The sequence below is a fragment of the Balaenoptera borealis genome (assembly GCF_965194805.1).
Source record: "Balaenoptera borealis genome assembly, chromosome: 8".
Lineage (NCBI taxonomy): Eukaryota > Metazoa > Chordata > Mammalia > Artiodactyla > Balaenopteridae > Balaenoptera > Balaenoptera borealis.
In genome coordinates, this window is record NC_138865.1 from 115,353,599 (window position 1) to 115,372,667 (window position 19,069).

Genomic DNA, 19,069 nt, shown 5'->3' on the forward strand with positions numbered 1-19,069 from the left:
GCAGGCCATTTTGCTGCAGAGGACGTGAAGGCCAAGCTCCACGAGCTGAACCAGAAGTGGGAGTCGCTGAAATCCAAGGCCTCCCAGCGGCGGCAGGACCTGGAGGACTCGCTGCAGGCCCAGCAGTACTTCGCCGACGCCAACGAGGCCGAGTCGTGGATGCGGGAGAAGGAGCCCATCGTAGGCAGCACCGACTACGGGAAGGACGAGGACTCGGCTGAGGTGATGCGAGCTGGGGGCTGCGGGGCTTGGGCTGGGGGCCGGTTAGGAGAACGACCACGTGGAAGGTGCAGCCCCACGGTGGTCGCTCTTCAAAGTGTTTCAGCATCTTCTTTCCCTTTTTACTGTGGAAATTCAGTCATACTTAAGAGAGGAGACGGCCTTTCACCATCAGCCATGACCATTTCTCCATTCTTATTTCCTCTCTTCTCCCCCATCTGCGTACACATACGTACATAAACACAGTTCTTTGTTAGTCATCCTTTTTCAGTGGATCCCTTAAATTTTATTCATAAAGGTCTAGATGTAGCCGTGTGCCTACCTCTTCTCTTGCCAGTCTTCACAAAAACCACAGTGAGCTGAATATTGACACGACCTGAGATGATTTTTGGAAGTGGCGGTAGAGGAAAATGGAGAAGCACCGAGTGTGGTGGGGAACGAGGTTCCCTGGAGGAGGGAGCTGCCACTTGTTGGGAATGTTTGTTTCTTAGGATGGGGGTGGATCTGCTGTACATGTGATGTTGTTCTTTATGTCCCTTCATGTGCTTCAGGGGTTGCATAGTTAAGCATGTAAAGGCAGGCTGAAAAGATTATAATAGAAATCACAGTATTTCCTCCAAATTAAATGTTTATCAAAAAGGGGAAAGAGAAAAACAAATACAGTATGCTAACACATATATATGGAATCTAAGGGAAAATAAAGGTCATGGAGAACCTAGTGGCAAGATGGGAATAAAGACACAGACCTACTAGAGAATGGACTTGAGGATAGGGAGAGGGGGAGGGGTAAGATGTGACAGGGTGAGAGAGTGGCATAGACATACATACACTACCAAATGTAAAATAGCTAGCTAGTGGGAAGCAGCCGCATAGCACAGGGAGATCAGCTCGGTGCTTTGTGACCACCTAGAGGGGTGGGATAGGGAGGGTGGGAGGGAGGGAGATGCAAGAGGGAAGAGATATGGGAACATATGTAAATGTATAACTGATTCACTTTGTTATAAAGCAGAAACTAACACACCATTGTAAAGCAATTATACTCTAATAAAGATGTTTAAAAAACAAAAAAAAAGAGAGTGGAGGACTGATGAGGTCGCCAGGTAACTAAACAGATTTCAGAGGCAGGTGGCGTGTGGGAGAGGCAGCGGGGCGGCTCTGGCTTCTTGCTCAGGGTCGCCGTGTGTTATTTTGGTTCCAGGCTCTGCTAAAGAAACACGAGGCTTTGATGTCGGATCTCAGCGCTTACGGCAGCAGCATCCAGGCTCTGCGAGAGCAGGCCCAGTCGTGCCGGGTGAGTGTGGCTTCCATTCAGCAGCTGCGAGTTCCCTGGGGGCTGGGGGGCCAGGGAAGATGAAGGACCCGGATGCGGTGAGCAAGTGTCACGGTCATAGGTGATGTTCTTGTGACCTTAAAGATCCCAGACAGCTGAACTTTCTGGATCAGATTTTGTTGGTAACTTCAGAGAAGAACTCTCACAAAGGTGTGTTTGGTAAATTTGGGACAGCTGTGGAAGTTGGAATCCGCCATGGGCTTAGGTGGCACACCGGGGACATCCTATAACTTTGTTTGCCCTTCCTCTGGATTTTTAGCAACAAGTGGCCCCCATGGATGACGAGACCGGGAAGGAGCTGGTCTTGGCGCTCTACGACTATCAGGAGAAGAGTCCTCGAGAGGTCACCATGAAGAAAGGAGATATCCTCACCTTACTCAACAGCACCAACAAGGCAAGCGCAGAAAGAGGCCGTGTGTTGGTCTCCATCAGCACCGCCAGTTTCGCTCAGTTGGGTGTCTTGGGAGTGTGTCTTTCCAGGATGAGGCTGGTTTCGAGTTTGAAGCCTTTAGTTCCCTGGTCCACCTCCCATTTCATACAGGTTTATCCTGTTTTGCCTGTGATCAGGATGACCAGTCTTGTTTCCTTGAATACCCGGAAGCTAGTGTAATGACCCACCCTCTCAAGGGTAGCTTTTTTCACCACTGAAAAAAATTCCACGTGGAATTTTTTTCTCTCTTGAACCAAAGTCTGCTCCTCTGTAGCTTGTACCTGTTGGTTCTAGACTGTACGACTACAGCAGACAGTTGAAGACAGTGCCAACGTCACCCCATAGGCTCTGTCTTCTCAGAGTTAAATGCCGCCTGGTTCATCAACGTTTCTCGCCTGACATGTTCTGGTTTGGCAGTGTCCTTGGAGTGAGGCCATGGTCCTCCACGTGTCATAGGACTGATACCCAAAGAGCCTGCCTCCCCTCTTGGTCTAGGCTGGGCAAGTGTCCCCGGCCCGGCCGTCGTCAAGAACCTCCTATTCCCACACCCTCAGCTTACCCCAGTCGTGGGAGTTTGAGAAAACCTGACTGGTGTCTTTATGTTGACTCTCACCCTCAACTAACCATCCGGGCTGACTGATTTACTCAACAGCAGCCTCATCCAGTAGAACCTTCTGCGGTGGTGGATGTTTTATGTCTGTGTTGGCCCCACAGTAGCTGCTAACCGCGGGCGGTTGGGAAGTACTTCACAGGTGGCAAGTGCAGCTGCGTTTTTATTTAATTTCACTGAACTTACTTAAGCGTGGCTCATGGCTGCAGTATCAGCACAGTTGCAGGGCGTCTACACGAAGAGAAGGCTGGCCTTCCTGCCCCGAGTCATCGGGGCTGCACTCGTGACCCTCTGCATACTTGGCACGTCACGGGATTCTCTTGACTTGATGAGAGCTTTCTTTTGTATGCACACAGGCCTCCTTGGATCCTTCCTTCCTCAGGCGAGGAATTGGCTTTCAAGTCTCTCTTTTTTTCCCCTTAGGACTGGTGGAAAGTGGAGGTGAACGATCGTCAGGGTTTCGTGCCGGCCGCGTACGTGAAGAAGCTGGACCCCGCGCAGTCGGCCTCCCGGGAGAACCTCCTGGAGGAGCAGGGCAGCATCGCGCTGCGGCAGGAGCAGATCGACAACCAGTAAGGGCCTCGCCGTCGGGCACGAAGGGCCCAGCGCCGCTTGGGGCTTAGTCTGCGTCACGCATGGGCTGAGGTTTAGGCAGCGTCCCAAGGCTCCAGAGCAAAGGCTCTTACGATGCCTGTGTGCACTCGAGAACACACTCTTCCTGCCCTTCCCAAGTCACTTCCAACCCACACAGCTCTGCTGGAACCTAAAGTCCCTGACCCGTACCTTTATTTTCCTTTGTTTTGTTGTCTTCCCCTGCATTGGCAAGTTTCTTTTCCTAGACATTTGCTAATTATTACCACCTCAGTCTTTGTCCTCCGGGTCAGGAGATGCTCTTGAAATTGGGTTTTTAGCTGTTCCACACCCCTCCTGCTCTGCCCTTTGTAAAAGGCCGCGTAGAGAGCGTCTCTGTCTATCATGACTTTGTGCTCTGAGAATGGAGTGTATTTTTTATGAAACGGCTCTGTCCTCTTTTCTGTAGCTAAGCCCCCATAAAGAGCTATGTTCTTCCTTTACGGCATATGTTACTCTGCTAATGAAATCAAAAGCTTCAGACACTTGGGAGAGATCCAGAAAATACATCCTCACTAGAGTTTAGAATAATAGAACTTTTCTGACCCTGATGATCCCCGCGAAGATCGGTTATTTGTACACTTAATTAGACGTTTTCTGTTACTGTTAAGACAAGAATGAGAGGTTTTGGCCTGGATCATAAATACGAGAGCAAAAAAGTGGACCAGATATCTGACTACAGTTGCATGTTAGCCCTCAGGAAAATCTCTTCCTCGGGGTGGTCACTGTATCCCCTGGCCTGGCTCTGCGAAGTGACCAGTGTTTCTAGCACAGGAACATTTACTGCCTTAAGCGTGGCAGACGTCAGGAAAACGAAGGTGAACTAACCCTCTAATTTAATTTGATTTTCCTGCTCTTTCCTTACTGTGATTTTACTCCCGGCCTGGCCTGCTTCCAGGAGCTCTTGAGTGACTCCCTAATTTTCCCCACTCAAAGCATCCGCCGTCACAGCACCCATTGGAGCCGCCGCCTTCCGTCCCCGTGGATTAACCCCTAATCCATGCGTGCTTTTGCTGTGCCCCTCTGTGCAGGACGCGCGTAACTAAGGAGGCCGGCAGCGTGTCTCTGCGTATGAAACAGGTGGAAGAACTGTGAGTAGGCCGGAAGCTCTGCCGAGCACCGCCCTTGGCTCCCCGTCCATCCTCCCGCTGCCGCTTCTCTTGAAGGCGCTCGTGGGTCCAGGAAGGCGAGGTGGCGGGAGGGGCCCGTCTCTGGCAGCAGCTTTCGCTCACAAGGGAAGGGGTTTGGGTGAAGCTGTGTCAGCTGTGGCCGCTTCTCTCGTTGGTTGCTTCTGTGCAGCTGTGCGTTCAGAGTGTTGTTGGTTCCCCTGCTGGTGGCTTTTGTGCTGGGCCAGCCACTCTCAGCAGACCTGGAGGCCGGTGATGCCGTCGTCCTCCTCAGTAGGCAGGAAACCACATGCCTCGTAAAGTGCTCTGGTACTTGGTAATTCGTTCCTTTTTTATTTCACTTTTGGAAGCTTAGACTGGATTCTAGATTTTTTTTTTTTTGACTTTTAACTCAGTTGTACTAAGTTTGTCATTTTCACATCTCTAAAGATACTAGGAGTTCAGTCTTTTGTATTTTAGTTCCCAAGGGTGAGAGTGTCATTTGAGTCTTCATAAGAAACGTTCAGCTAATGAAATGTGATTTATGTGATTTCTCCTTCTGAAGTGGCCAAAACTTTCTGAGAAATAAATGTATTATTTTAGAAACAGTAGAAATTTCCTACTGTTCCGGAGATAACTAAAATCCTGTATGAGGCTATTTAAGATAGCTCAGCATACCTTCCCCCGCCACCTGGGGGCTGCTGGCAGAATCATACGACAGGAGAACAAGCCCTCTGTATACATTATGCACAGCAAGTTCATCTCATCTCGCAGCTGTAGTCGCATGGAGCCTGTGGTGGTGTGCCAAACGCTTGGTTTCGGTCCTTTGTGGTTGTGATGTCAGTGTGCACGTGGCTGGGCATGAGTGTGCCGGGCCACCCAGCCACCCAGTTGTGAACAGTGCAGTGTGTGCTTGTCCCTGAGGCTGTCTGTGGGTGCTCGGGGTCTTCGTCTGCCTTCCGATACTTTGTCACCAGGGCATCATCGTTACCGACTCACAGCCTGGGACCCACATCTTGGAGACAGCTGGTAGTTTGCCACCGTCGGAAGCTAACTGTGTCCCCTGCTCCCTCTTGTCACCCTCTCGAATTACATCAGGTACCATTCTTTGCTGGAACTGGGGGAGAAGCGTAAAGGCATGTTGGAGAAGAGTTGTAAGAAGTTTATGCTGTTCCGTGAAGCGAACGAGCTACAGCAGTGGATCAACGAGAAGGAAGCGGCCCTGACGAACGAGGAGGTCGGCGCAGACTTGGAGCAGGTCGAAGTGCTGCAGAAGAAGTTCGATGACTTCCAGAAGGTACGGAAAGTTGTTCAGAGACTTGGTTCTCTTGATTTTTGACTGCGGATTACCAGAATGAAAATTCAGAGATTATATTTCTTCATCTCTGTAGCCATTTTTAAACGAGTTTAATCGAAACTTTTCTCACACCAGTTTAGTTTTGAGGAAATACATGCAGTTTTTTCTACATGTTGTTTTAAGAACTTTCCTAAACCTAACATACAAACATGTGTAAAAGTAGTTTTTCTAATTGGGGTTAAATTCACGTAACATAGAGTTAACCATTTTAAAGGGTACAATTCAGAAACATTTAGTTCATTCACAGTGTTGCACTACCATCCCCTCTGTCTAAAACATTTTTCATCACTTTAAAGGAGACCACAGACCCATTAAGCAGCCACTCCTTATCCCCCCTCCCGTCCCCCCCAGCACCTGGCAGCCACCGAGCTGCTTCTTGTCTCTGGATTTATGTATTCTGGACATTTCCTATAAATGGAATCATAGATTATGTATTTTAAGACTAACAGCTTTCACAGAGCATAACGTTGTCAAGATTCATCCTTGCAGATGGATCAGTGATCCGTTAACTGTTTATGGCTAATGCTCCATGGTGTGTATATACCACATCTTGTTTATCCATTCCTCAGTTTAAAAGTATTCTTGGGACTTCCCTGGCGGTCCAGTGGTTAAGACTTTGCACTCCCAATGCAGGGGGTGTGGGTTCAATCCCCAGTCAGGGAACTAAGACCCCCGCATGTCGCACGGTATGGCCAAATAAAAAAGTATTCTTATAACCAATTCAGATGGGTGGGGGGCTTTTCTCCCAGAGTGGCTAGCATTAAAATTTCATCACAGTTTGAACATGTGTCCTGTCCCCCACAAAGAAAGGTTTTTAAAAAATCTCCAACCAGAATAATGGACTTTTAAAAAATATTTATTTATTTATTAATTTATTTATGGCTGCGTTGGGTCTTCGTTGTTGCGCGTGGGCTTTTCTCTAGTTGCGGCGAACGGGGGCTACTCTTCGTTGTGGTGCGTGGGCTTCTCATTGCGGTGGCTTCTCCTGTTGCGGAGCATGGGCTCTAGGTGTGTGGGCTTCAGTAGTTGTGCCACACGGGCTCAGTAGTTACGGCTTGGGGCTTAGTTGCTCTGTGACATGTGGGATCTTCCCGGACCAGGGCTTCAACCCGTGTCCCCTGCATTGGCAGGCGGCTTCTTAACCACTGCACCATCAGGGAAGTCCCAGTAATGGATTATTATTAACTACAGGTAGTTCAGTAAACATGAGACAGACCGTCTCCAATGCCGTGCTCTTTTCTTACTTCCTTGATAGTGACAATCAGGATTTTCTGATTTAGGTGACCGTCAAGGAGTAGAAAAACTATTTATAAGATACCTATTGGACAGAAATTTATATATTCAATCCATAGTTTATGAGTATCTGTTGCTCTTCTTTGAATTGCTGTTGTGGGTTTTAGTTATTATGTCTTTTTCTTTGAAGGATCTCAAGGCCAATGAGTCACGGCTGAAGGACATTAACAAGGTGGCTGAAGACCTGGAGTCCGAAGGTCTGATGGCGGAGGAGGTGCAGGCAGTGCAGCAGCAGGTGGGGGTCTGGCCCCTGCACGGTGTCTGTTAAGGAAGCAGCTTGGCTCCCCCTTCATCCTACGTAGCCCAGCACGCGTGCTCCGTAGCACAGAGTGTGGCCAGGGCACAGGTTCTCTGTGTGACCTGCACTGTCTTGGTTACCTTTGACGGGAGGGAAAAACAGCTCTCCTCCTTATGCCCATTAAATATTGTGGAAGTTGTTGAATGTTTCTTTAGCCCTTAACTAGTAATAAATTCATGCAGTTCCATAAATAAAAAAAAAGGTATTACATAGAAACACTTGGTCTCTCTATAGACTTTAAGAAGTTCCTCTGGCCGGTCAGGCTGCCTGTCTTTTTGTAATTCTCTCCCGTGTCTCCAGGTTTGACATGACAGTGATGAGTGTAACTTGGAAGTGTGTATTTCCTCTAATAATCGAACTGGTTTTCTTCTCTGCTTGTAGGAGGTGTATGGCGCGATGCCCAGGGTAAGTGTCCAGTGCCCCGTGTGGGACTTGAACTTGAGAAGGATTAGATCCTGGGAAGAGTATAAAGTCAAGAACCTCATAAGGATTGCTGTTCTTGAACCTCAAGAGATGCCTTTTGTGTGTAAAAATCTGTGGAAAAGAAATAGAAGTTGGTCTCTATTTGCCATCCTCCAAAGATCAAAAGAGTTTTTCTCTGTTCAGTGACCTAGAACTTTTTCCACAGCAGTTCTTTAGGTTTGTTTATGCCTCTTCAAAGAATCCTCTGAATATGACATAAAGAAAAGCTGGACATTTTATTAAATTTCCTCATTGTCTCCATTTCTCCTACTGCATTAAAAAAGGAAGAATTTTTCTCTGCTATTTGTTCGCTTCGTGTCCCTCGAGCAGCCTTGCAGTTCGCTGTCAGCCAGTGTTGAGTTCTGAGTCACAGAGGGAATTGCTGTTCCAGCTGATTCCTCTGTGAACTTCCTGTCGTCCAGAGGGAAGGCTGGGGCTGCTTTGTTTTGTGCACAGTTGCCTGGCTGCCTAAATGCCTCCTTTTTCTTTGAATAGGATGAAACTGATTCCAAGACGGCCTCCCCGTGGAAGGTAAGAGCTTCTTTGCAAATTATTATTTCCAAAGGTTTTCCAGGAACAGAAATACTTTACGTCCTTTTCTGGCGTGCCTGTTTTCTGAGTATTTAGGCTTGTCTGAGCCTGTGGTTGTTTCTGGACTTGTTTGGCCTGGTGTCGTTCTGACCCTGGTGTTGTATTCTTGGAATCTGTCATGCCTTGAAATGTGATGCTTAATACACAGAAGCAAAATGTCTCCCTGCAGATGCTCAGCACAAATTCAGTTAGGTCGAGTTTATCATGCACCGTCGCTGCCAGGGTATACAGTTGGCCCTCCACATCCGTGGGTCCACATCCTCGGACTCAACCAACCAACAATTGAAAATACTAGCATCCGATCCATGGTTGGTCGAATCCAAGGATGCAGAACCCGCCCATACAGGGCGCCGGCTCCAAGGGTCTTGAGCATCTGTGGATTTTAGTACCTCGGGGGGTCCTGGGATCATTCCCTCTCGGGTACCAAGGTTACAGGGGTGACTGCAGTTCACAGAGGTCACACTGCATCGTCAGGCATGGTCCCACCAATAGGACTACAGCCCAAAAGGACACATGAAGTGAGGATGAAAAGGAGCGTAAACTCCACTCATCGTCTGCCTGACCGCTTTCTCCCATGGCCTAAGAAAGGCTTGAGAGAAGGTCCACATCCTGACGAGACACATAAAGGGGGGACACCAGATGTTTACCAGCTTCAGTGGACATTATTCCAGAGAGATCCAGGGGTGGTGCTTGACCAGGGTGGGCATAACTTCCAGGAGGACAGGGGATAAGCTTTTTCATGTGAAGCGTTTATAGCCATGATTATGGAACTAGTTGCCTAAATGCCAATTCTAGCATCTTTCCTCCTGACCCAGATCTTCAGGAATATGCCACTTGAGTTATAGGCAAGCTAGAAAGAGCAGATTTCTACTTTATGAAAGTACACCTTCCTAAAATCTGAAGAAAGCATGAAAATCTAAAAACAAAAAGGCTCCCCGCACCGGTCCCTAGGTTGGTACTTCTCAGCCCTGTCATGAGGTCTGACCTGTTGTGAGGACCTAGGCTGCAAGGGGTTTGTTTCTTTGGCCTCCTTATCCCTCCAGGCTCTGACCATTCTGCTTATTAAATAGGCTCCAAATTGGCAGGGAGGGTGCATTTTTCCTTGGATTCCGCTTTCTCCCCTTTTCTCAATCTTAATTTTCGTTGCGTAGCAAAAATCAGTCATTGGTGACGCGAATGAGCAGCAGCCTTACCTACCTGATCTCCTGCCAGAGTTCTTCTGGTAACAGGTGTTTTTTCAGAAATGTATTTCAGATGACTTTACAAACACCAGTCAGTACCTCCTGTTTCTGAAAAGGATTGGAAACAATGGGTGTCTGCTTTCCGAGCCCTGTACGCACCCACGCTGGTTGAACATGCCATTGGGTGTGTCACAGGAACATCCTAGGAGCCTAACTTCGCTGCGTCCAAGCTCAGCTCCTCCTTCTCTTTACATACTTGAAGGTTACGAGCATCACAGTGCCTGCCAAGTAGGGTTTCTTTCTCATAAAACTAGGTGGGCTCTGAGATCCCAAAGGGCGTTTGATTTTTGGAAGTGACTACATTGATGAGAAGGAAGCGAAGTCGCCAGTGTATTTTCTTTTTCATCTAGTAAGGCTCTTGCCCTCAGTTCAAGGGGGATACTGTTAGAAGGAACCACAGTCCAGTAACCATAAACAGAAACGAAGTTAGTGATGTCCTTGACTATTTAAATAGTCCCAGCTGCCAGCATTTGTTCAACTAAGTGTGTTTTCTGGACTGTTCTCCTGTAGTAGGGACAAGAAAAAGACACCAATCAGTAGTCTTTGAGCCTTTTTTTTCCTGTCCAACCAGCCGTTTTAATTGTGGTTTTCACCACTCTTTTCACTCTTCGAGTAAAATGAATCATTGAGTTGGGTGTGATTGTGCACTTGGGTTTCTGCCTGACTTTCTAGTTGTTGATACTCTCATTGCTGCTCTGCTCAGAAATTTGATGGTATCCTTTTACAATCATTTTGGTGGACATTTGGGACGTAATTAATGGCACTTGCATCTCAGATTTCTCTCTTAATCAGCAGACACTTGATTAGTTTGCTCTTCTGCTTTCCTCCCCACATAGTCTGCTCGCCTGATGGTTCACACCGTGGCCACCTTTAATTCCATCAAGGTAAGAAACCATGGCAGCTTTCCTTGTCTTCCCCGGTCTCCTTCATTGTCTCCTTCTCCTGTCTTCAGCAAGGCTCTTGTCCTAATTAGTTGTATGAACTGTAGCACTTGTCACTCTCCTGGGCCTGAGGGTGTCCTGGCCAGTATTACTCTCTTTGTGCAGCAGGAGGCTGTGCTCAGCTTGCCTGGTCCTGGCGGTGAGCCTGGTGAGCTTCTTCCCTCACCCCCAGGAGGGCCCGGAGCTGCGAGGAGCGTATTGTCGGAAGGCAGTGACTGCCTTTCTTGCCTCCTTTCTGGACCCCGAGCTGGTTTGTCTCCCCAGTACGAGGTCCTGAGCTGTGCTGCGCTCCTTGGGCTGCTGCTGCCCGGCGATACAGCCGTGCGGGGTGTCGGGGAGCAGTAGACTTGGGGACTTGTCCACTCGGTGGTTGTTAGGAAGCAGTTGCTCTGAGGCAGGCACCAGGCTAGGCGCTGAGAGTGAAGATAAGTCAGCTGCGTCTCTCCTACTGCTTCCACGGTGATTCCAAGTCAGGTGTTGGTGGAGTGTTTGCGCCGTGGCGTCCAGCGAGCTGTGGCAGGGTCTGGCTTTCTGGACTTTTGCTGTCGTGGTGTGCTCAACGACTGAACTAGGAAGCTTGGAAACAGGAAATCATCTGTGCCCCAGCCTTTCCTTTCACGTTAAGCCACCAGTCCTCTGGTTCTGGCCCTTCTCCCAGAGCCTGGTGTGGCTGACGCTTTGCTGCCCTCCCCCAGGAGCTGAACGAACGCTGGCGGTCCCTGCAGCAGCTGGCCGAGGAGCGGAGCCAGCTCCTGGGCAGCGCCCACGAAGTGCAGAGGTTCCACAGGTGAGGGTCGGCCGGGGCTGGCAGGGGAGGAGCAGGCGACAGTTGGGTTCCCGCCGACGGTAACGGCTGGGTCTTGTCGATGGTTGTGCTCTGGCACCTGGTGGACGCTCTCAGTCAGTAATGCTAAGCGGATCAATTTGTGTTCCTTGCTGTTTAGAGCTGTTGGTGGGCCACTGACACATGTGCTGGTGCCAGTGAAATGAAGTTTCCCTACTTGACCTGAGGTTAAGGCAGCCGTACTCAGCACTCATTAACTTGAACGTGTGTCTCACCTACAGAGATGCTGACGAAACCAAAGAGTGGATCGAAGAGAAGAATCAGGCTCTAAACACAGACAATTATGGCCACGACCTGGCCAGTGTCCAAGCCCTGCAGCGCAAGCACGAGGGCTTTGAGAGGGACCTCGCGGCGCTCGGCGACAAGGTGAGAGGATGGGGATGGGGAGCCGCCTCCCCCCGATTCCGCCCGAGGCTGAGCCCCCTCCTTTCCTGCTGCTCACCGCTTTCTTCCCCAGGTGAATTCCCTTGGGGAAACAGCCGAGCGCCTGATCCAGTCCCACCCCGAGTCGGCAGAGGACCTGCAGGAGAAGTGCACCGAGTTGAACCAGGCGTGGAGCAGCCTGGGCAAGCGCGCCGACCAGCGCAAGGCCAAGCTGGGCGATTCCCACGACCTGCAGCGCTTCCTCAGCGACTTCCGGTGAGAAGCCGGCTCGCTGGCTCTGGGCCAGGGGCCTTTCTAGCTGGATTAAATGCATGCCTGGATCTAGCACTTACAAGGCTTAATCCTGGGAATTCCCTGGCGGCCCAGTGGTTAGGACTCGGTACTTTCACTGCTGGGAGTCCGGGTTCAATCACTGGTTGGGGAACTGAGATCCCACGAGCCACACAGCAAAAAAAAAAAAAAAAAAAAAAAAACAAAGAACTTAATCCTAAAGAAAGGCATTTGCGTTTGAAGCTGTAGAAAACTTAACCACAGCTACTGTCTGTAAGAACCTGTTATTCTATAGGGTGAGAAGATCTTAGTTATAAACCTGTTCATTTTTCCTCTGAGGAATTCTTGATTTTTTCTTTTCTTATTATTTCAATAAGACAAACAAGAAGCTTTGAAATACTTTGCCTGGAGTTCTAGCCCCATTCAATAGATTAACTAGATTAACCCTAAATAACCCTCTGAGATAAGAATTATGTAGTTCTCTCTTTTCCTGGGCAGAAGGCCTGCTTGCCAGGTAGCGTAATAGCCATTCCTCTGTGGATCTGGTTTCCAGGGACCTCATGTCTTGGATCAATGGAATCCGAGGGTTGGTGTCCTCAGACGAGCTAGCCAAGGATGTCACCGGAGCCGAGGCCCTGCTGGAACGGCACCAGGTAGGTGGGCCTGCTGAGCAGCAGAGACGTGGTGGCCCTGCCAGGCCAGGAGGACCTTTGCAGCTGACGTGAGAGTGCGCAGCTCCTGCCAGTTACCTAATCCCTTCCCTCCTCTTGGCAGGAACACCGGACGGAAATTGACGCCAGGGCTGGCACTTTCCAGGCCTTCGAGCAGTTTGGGCAGCAGCTGTTGGCTCATGGGCACTACGCCAGCCCCGAGATCAAGGAGAAACTACAGATTCTAGATCAGGAGCGTGCAGACCTGGAGAAGGCCTGGGTGCAGCGCAGGGTGATGTTGGATCAGTGCCTTGAGCTGCAGGTGCCCGTGCTGGCCAGTAACTCCCTGTTTGCCGCGGGGTTTCTGGCCGGGTGTCCGGTCGCCGCAGGCTCTGTCTCCTCACTGGCCTCTCCCCTTCTCAGCTCTTCCATCGGGACTGCGAGCAGGCCGAGAGCTGGATGGCCGCCCGGGAGGCCTTCCTGAGCACCGAGGACAGGGGCGACTCGCTGGACGGCGTCGAGGCGCTGATCAAGAAGCACGAGGACTTCGACAAAGCCATCAACGTCCAGGTGAGGCCTTGTGCCTTTCCAGGTGGACAGCTTCTGTCTCTCTGTTGGCGTATTCTCCTTTCCCTTCCCAGTGACTAGAGAAAAAAATAGTTACTGTGTGCTTAACTCAGCTGCAGAGCTCTGGTAGCGTCCTCAAATGAAAATACTTGGTGTTGACTACGGAGGAGGCAGCGTGGTCCCCACTGGGTCCAGTGTAGAGCTCTGCAGTCTAGGAAAAGTGACATACGTTAATCGTTTTGTAAACTTTATATATAAATTCTGGCATTTCTGAGGTTTTGTTTGTTTGTTTGAGGCATGCTTTTAAAAATGTTCATATTATCCAATTTGTGTCTTTTTCTATGTTATTTATTTAATTTTGGCTGCGTTGGGTCTTCGTGGCTGCGTGCGGGCTTTCTCTAGTTGCGGAGAGTGGGGGGCTGCTCTTCGTTGCAATGCGCGGGCTTCTCACTGCGGTGGCTTCTCTTGTTGTGGCACACGGGCTTAGTTGCTCCGCAGCATGTGGGATCTTCCCGGACCAGAGTTCAAACCTGTGTCCCCTGCATTGGTAGGCGGATTCTTAACCACTGCGCCACCAGGGAAGTCCCATTTCTGAGGTTTTAATAACAGAGATGCCACAGGGAAAAAATTTTATACCGAAAGTGAAGAAAAACAAACTTATGGGTAGGTAAGTGAATCCATGAACGTAAACCCAGAAAGATGCAAAACTCTTAGGCTTATAAACCATTTTGTTGAAAATCGGACAATGTTTTCGTATGAAACCTAATTTTGTACGTGACGTCTGCTGGTGCTCAAGCCCCGGCCCCACCCCAGCGTGACCTGGAATCTTCTTGAGTTAAACTCTACTCTAATAATGATTGAAATCAAGCTTTCCTCTGGCTTTTTACACTCCTGCTTCTAGAGTGTCAGTGTATTCTGATCCCGTCACCAGCTAGTCACCCAAAATAACCATTCTCTTCTCGAGACCTGCAGTCCAGGCAAGGCAGAGTCGTCTTGCCCGCCTTGACCTCACGCCTCTGTTTGCTGACAGGAGGAGAAGATCGCCGCCCTGCAGTCCTTTGCCGACCAGCTCATCGCCGGCGGCCACTACGCCAAAGGCGACATCTCCAGCCGGCGCAATGAGGTTCTGGACAGGTGGGTGGTCTGTGCAGCCGACGGGTCTTGCCGCCCTTGTGTGAGCGGCCCGGCCTGTCTAGTTCTGTGGGGTGCTCACCTTTGCTCTCGGTTTCACTTTCTCAGGTGGCGACGTCTTAAAGCCCAGATGATTGAGAAAAGGTCAAAGCTGGGAGAATCGCAGACTCTCCAGCAGTTCAGCCGGGATGTGGATGAGATTGAAGCTTGGATCAGCGAAAAATTACAGACTGCAAGTGACGAGTCATATAAGGATCCTACCAACATCCAGGTGAGCTGAACAGATTAGCTGTTTATCTCCGAAGTAGCCTGTGTTATTGAGTTGATCTTGTTAAAATAAGGTATCTTTAAAAGAGGGAGATACCTCTAAGACAACTTCCTCGTACCCCCAGTGATGCCAAGAAAAAGTATTTTAATAAGATGAACCGGTGGGAAAGCCTCACTTAAATGATGAGAGCCATTTCAGAAGCCTCTTTTTTCATTTGCCTCTGTTGAAACCATGTCTGCTATTAAAGAGTCTGCAGAAAAGGCCCCCTTGTATTTGCTGTTCCTGAATGCTCACCTTCCCAGGGGAAGTATGACAGCAAAATGAGTTTCTGTTGAATAGCTGATATGCATATTCACATAAGTGTACTGAACTCTTGTTATTTTAATCTATTTTTGTAGCTTTCCAAGCTGCTGGTAAGTTTTATGTTTTTTTTTTAAGAGTTGTAGTTAAACGAGCTCCAGTGTTTGTGCTCTTGTGTGTAGATTCTCGTAATTGTAGATTCTGCCGGTGTCTCCTCATCCACGCTTTTCATTTCTAATCATCCATCAGCCTCCATTCAAGTGTCCCCGTGGGATGTGGCTTTCTCTGTTGTAATTAGCCTGCAACCTTTCACTCCCCCTCTCCCCTCCCAATTTATCACTTAGGCAAGTTCTGTACAGTGTTTGATTTGGGGGGCAGTAGTTGACTGCTTTCTTTTAAGAGGTGTGCTTCTTTTAAAAAATGAAATAGCTTTTTCTGTGTAAACTTGGGTTCCTCTTGCTCTGGGCTCGTGGCTCTCGGTGGACTAGGGCAGGGCCAGGTGTGAGAGTTTCGTTGCCCACGCAGTCTGGCATCCAGAAGTGCTGGTCACTGGAAAGGGACAGCTAGAGATCCACAGAGAGGCAGGTGATCTGCTTCCTAAGTCTAAGAGGAACTGGGGGTGAGAAGTTAAGATAAAAGTGAACATTACCCAAGGGGCAGTGAAAGAGACTTTCCAGTCAAAATGTAGCTTAGAAGTTGCCTAAATGGATGGAAGAAATGAAGAAATAGAATGGATGGGAATTGAGCCAAAGAACGATCAGAACAAGAAACAGAAGAAGAGGGGCTTTTGTCAGGGTGCGTGGGCATTTGAGACTCTTTTTGTTTCTGTAGTTGGGCTTGGGCACAGAGTTGGTGCAAGGACGCTTCATGTTGGTGCTGCATTTCGCCAGCCACATGGCTCCATCTTTTGACAGTTGCTGCCCCTGAAATGAAACATTTGATGCAGAATCCTTCCCCAGTTGTACTGCTTTTTTCCTTTTAGTTCTTTTTTCCCCAGATCACATTCTTGCCTGCAACCCTGCATTTTTCACCCAGAACTGCCCCACAGCTGCATCCTCCCACTTGTCTCCCGTGGTGCCCCCCAGCCTCAGATGCCCATCATCCTCCCAGCCCTCTCTTCTAGCAAAAAGAAATTCTTACCTACAGTCAAGCCTGGATTTTGACAAATCCAGCAGTTTTGATTGATTGCAGCTGCCAGATGAGAAGCCGGCAAAGCCAGGGTTTGCGGCAGCTGTAGCCTTCTCTGTCGACGGAGGGGAGGCTGGCCCTCGGATACCTTATTTCATAGTGCCTGCCACCTTAGGTGATGAGAGGGCCATATGTGTGTTATTAGTTAGAGCTGTTTTCCACTAAGGAGAAAGCCGTGGATGGAAATTGATGCGCAAGTAGATTCAAAACTACAGTTGGCCGTTACCAGCTCCTGCAAAATGTTAGAAAGTGTATAATTCTAGGATTTCACTCACAGATAGCTAGTCCAGCTGATTTAGGAGTTGACTCAATTCACCTACTCCTGAGCTGGTGCATTTCCTGTCTCCCAGCTCGGACCTTCTGCTGAACTTCCATCAGACTGACCCCTGAAGTATTTTGCACAGATTCTGTGATCACCTTCTATAAAAATGTTGACACTTGCCCCTAGTTCCTCAAGTCTGCTACCACTCCCTCCCTTCTGAGAGCCCCTTCTCCCTGAAAGGACAGAGCCTAGCAGGACCTGGTTTCGAAAGGTTTGTGGCAGGGTTTCTTTGGTGTTTTCAGAGCAAGCACCAGAAGCATCAGGCCTTCGAAGCCGAACTGCACGCCAATGCGGACCGGATTCGAGGGGTTATCGACATGGGCAACTCCCTCATTGACCGCGGGGCCTGTGCCGGCAGCGAGGACGCCGTCAAGGTACGCCGTCCCCCAGCTCCCCTCCTCCTGGCCCGGGAAGAAGAGGGGGCTGGATTTGACTTTCAGCATCACCGTCAGCTTGATGATGACCCTGGAATGCAGTCTTAGGAAAATAAACAGAAGACTTCTGGCTGTGTTGCTGAGGGGATGCTAGTGAGAGTGGCTCCTGGGAGCATCTTCCATCCTCCTCTGTGAGGGGCATCAGGTCGGCTTCCAGAGAGGGCGCGGACCGTGGAGTTGGCCATCTCCAACGGCTCCCTTCTCTTGCCCAGGCCCGGCTGGCTGCCTTAGCTGACCAGTGGCAGTTCCTGGTGCAGAAGTCGGCTGAGAAGAGCCAGAAGCTGAAAGAAGCCAACAAGCAGCAGAACTTCAACACTGGGATCAAGGACTTTGACTTCTGGCTCTCTGAGGTGAGGCCACGGGGCTTCCCTTCCCCACTGGAGGGTTCCGTGGAAAGGCAGGGCTCTCCCGACGTCCCTTTTAACAGAAATCATCATCAAGTGTGAGCTGTGTACTCTGAGGGGTTTGTAGTCAGGGGGAGGGAATGTTTACAGAAGAGAGAGCTTATCTCTGGTTGGACGTGGGTCACTTGTTTCCACAGGAAAACGCAAACAGGAGTGGGTGGTGGGGTCTGTGTGCAGGCCGCTCTCACGGTACCCAGGTAGAAACCAGAAGAGCAAAGAGCCCGGAGGCCAGAGTTAGTCCTGCGGTCTCTGTAGACTGTTCAGAGAGTACAGAAAGTAAAAAGAAATAAAAAAATTTTAAAGACCACTATTCTGTATCTATCTGGTCTACACCTATTTCCGTGACTTTTTGTGTAGCTGTACTTTCATGTGTTTGAGCTCATAACGTAATTTTTCATCAGTACGTATTGGTGGTGTTATTTCAAGTCATGAAAAAGTCTTCCTGAAAATTTGAATAACTGCCTTAGACCATCACAGAGTTAGGCCATAATTTGACCATTCCCATACTGTGGGCCACGCTGATGCTCCCAGCTTTGGGGGATACGTTTTGCTGCAGTGAACATCTCTGTACATTAGTCTTTGCCCGAGCTGCCGCCTCTCTGCCCAGGGGAGGGTCCACGCCGAGCCGGCACAACAGCAGCGTGTGGTGGGGAAGTTTGCAGCTGTCCAGACAGGGGCGCCTGGGGGACGAGTGGGCATCCTGGGTTCGCCAGGACACGGAATGTGCTCCAGACAGTAGCCTTCCCGTTCATGTTTCATTGCCAGGTGGAAGCCCTGCTGGCCTCTGAGGATTACGGCAAAGACCTGGCTTCTGTGAACAACCTGCTAAAAAAACATCAACTGCTGGAGGCGGACATCTCTGCCCATGAGGTAAGCGGAGGGGGCGCCAGGCCGGGCTCTGGGACACGGCCGTGCGTGACTCTAAGGAGACCTGGCGCATTTGGGGACGGACAGTGATGTTCATCCCTTAAAGCCAAGGTGCTCAAACGTTGTGGTCTCGGGGCCGTTTTGTGCTCTGAACTATTATTGAGAGCCCCTAGGAGAGTTAGTTATGTAGGTTTTATCTGTTGGTATTTGCCATTATTAAAACTTAAATTTTTAGAGCTAAATTTTTTAAAAATAATTTCGAAAAAATTTAAAAATAATTTCAAAAGGTTACCTACTGTATGATTTCATTTACATGATATTCTCAAAATGACAGATTATAGAGATGGAGAACAGATTAGTGGTTGCCAGGAGTTAGGGACAGGGTAGGGGTACAACTGTAAAGACTATAAGGAAGTTCCTTTGTGCTCTCAGAACAAGGTCCATACCTTGATCTTGGCGGTAGTTGCGTAAATCTACACATACGATAAAACTGCATGGAACTACATGCACATACTCACAGAGACACACAAATGCATATAAAAACTGGTGAAATCTGAATAAGGTCTATGAATTGTAGCAATGTAAGAAAACTGAGAAAAATGTATTAATTCGTTTAAAATAATAAACCCATCACAAGTTAACGTAAGTAACATTTTTTATGTATAATGTCTCTGTTTTTCCAAAAACAAAAATATAGCAAGAAGAGTCACACTGGTTACATTTTTTGCAAACCTCTTTGATGTCCAGCTTGATAGAAGACAGCTGGGTTCTTACAGCTGCTTCTGAATTCAGTTTTTTGTGTGTGATGAAAATAGAGCCTCACACAGGTAGAGGAGGGAGTAGTATCTTAATTCAGATAACTGTGGGTACTTTTTGATACTACATCCAACTCAGTAAGTGGTAGTTTCTAAAGGTTAGTTGGAAAGTGGACT

General features: G+C 49.0%; 1 protein-coding gene across 12 annotated transcripts in view; it reads left to right on the forward strand.

Annotated features, from left to right (window-relative positions):
- Positions 1-19,069, forward strand: part of SPTAN1 (spectrin alpha, non-erythrocytic 1) — a 59,868-nt gene that overhangs the window by 26,319 nt on the left and 14,480 nt on the right. For 5 of the 12 annotated variants that reach the window (XM_082403428.1, XM_082403423.1, XM_082403432.1 and 2 more), the window contains 22 exons: positions 5-222; positions 1,418-1,510; positions 1,809-1,943; positions 3,013-3,161; positions 4,251-4,310; positions 5,424-5,622; positions 7,106-7,210; positions 7,655-7,678; positions 8,231-8,266; positions 10,404-10,451; positions 11,204-11,295; positions 11,574-11,718; positions 11,810-11,991; positions 12,560-12,659; positions 12,781-12,978; positions 13,080-13,226; positions 14,254-14,357; positions 14,463-14,625; positions 15,021-15,035; positions 16,675-16,806; positions 17,079-17,216; positions 18,036-18,140. In XM_082403428.1, the coding sequence (XP_082259554.1) occupies positions 5-222; positions 1,418-1,510; positions 1,809-1,943; positions 3,013-3,161; positions 4,251-4,310; positions 5,424-5,622; positions 7,106-7,210; positions 7,655-7,678; positions 8,231-8,266; positions 10,404-10,451; positions 11,204-11,295; positions 11,574-11,718; positions 11,810-11,991; positions 12,560-12,659; positions 12,781-12,978; positions 13,080-13,226; positions 14,254-14,357; positions 14,463-14,625; positions 15,021-15,035; positions 16,675-16,806; positions 17,079-17,216; positions 18,036-18,140 (2,588 nt within the window). The remainder of the gene's footprint in view (positions 1-4; positions 223-1,417; positions 1,511-1,808; positions 1,944-3,012; positions 3,162-4,250; positions 4,311-5,423; positions 5,623-7,105; positions 7,211-7,654; positions 7,679-8,230; positions 8,267-10,403; positions 10,452-11,203; positions 11,296-11,573; positions 11,719-11,809; positions 11,992-12,559; positions 12,660-12,780; positions 12,979-13,079; positions 13,227-14,253; positions 14,358-14,462; positions 14,626-15,020; positions 15,036-16,674; positions 16,807-17,078; positions 17,217-18,035; positions 18,141-19,069) is intronic. The other 7 variants (XM_082403424.1, XM_082403431.1, XM_082403425.1 and 4 more) reach the window with 4 other exon arrangements.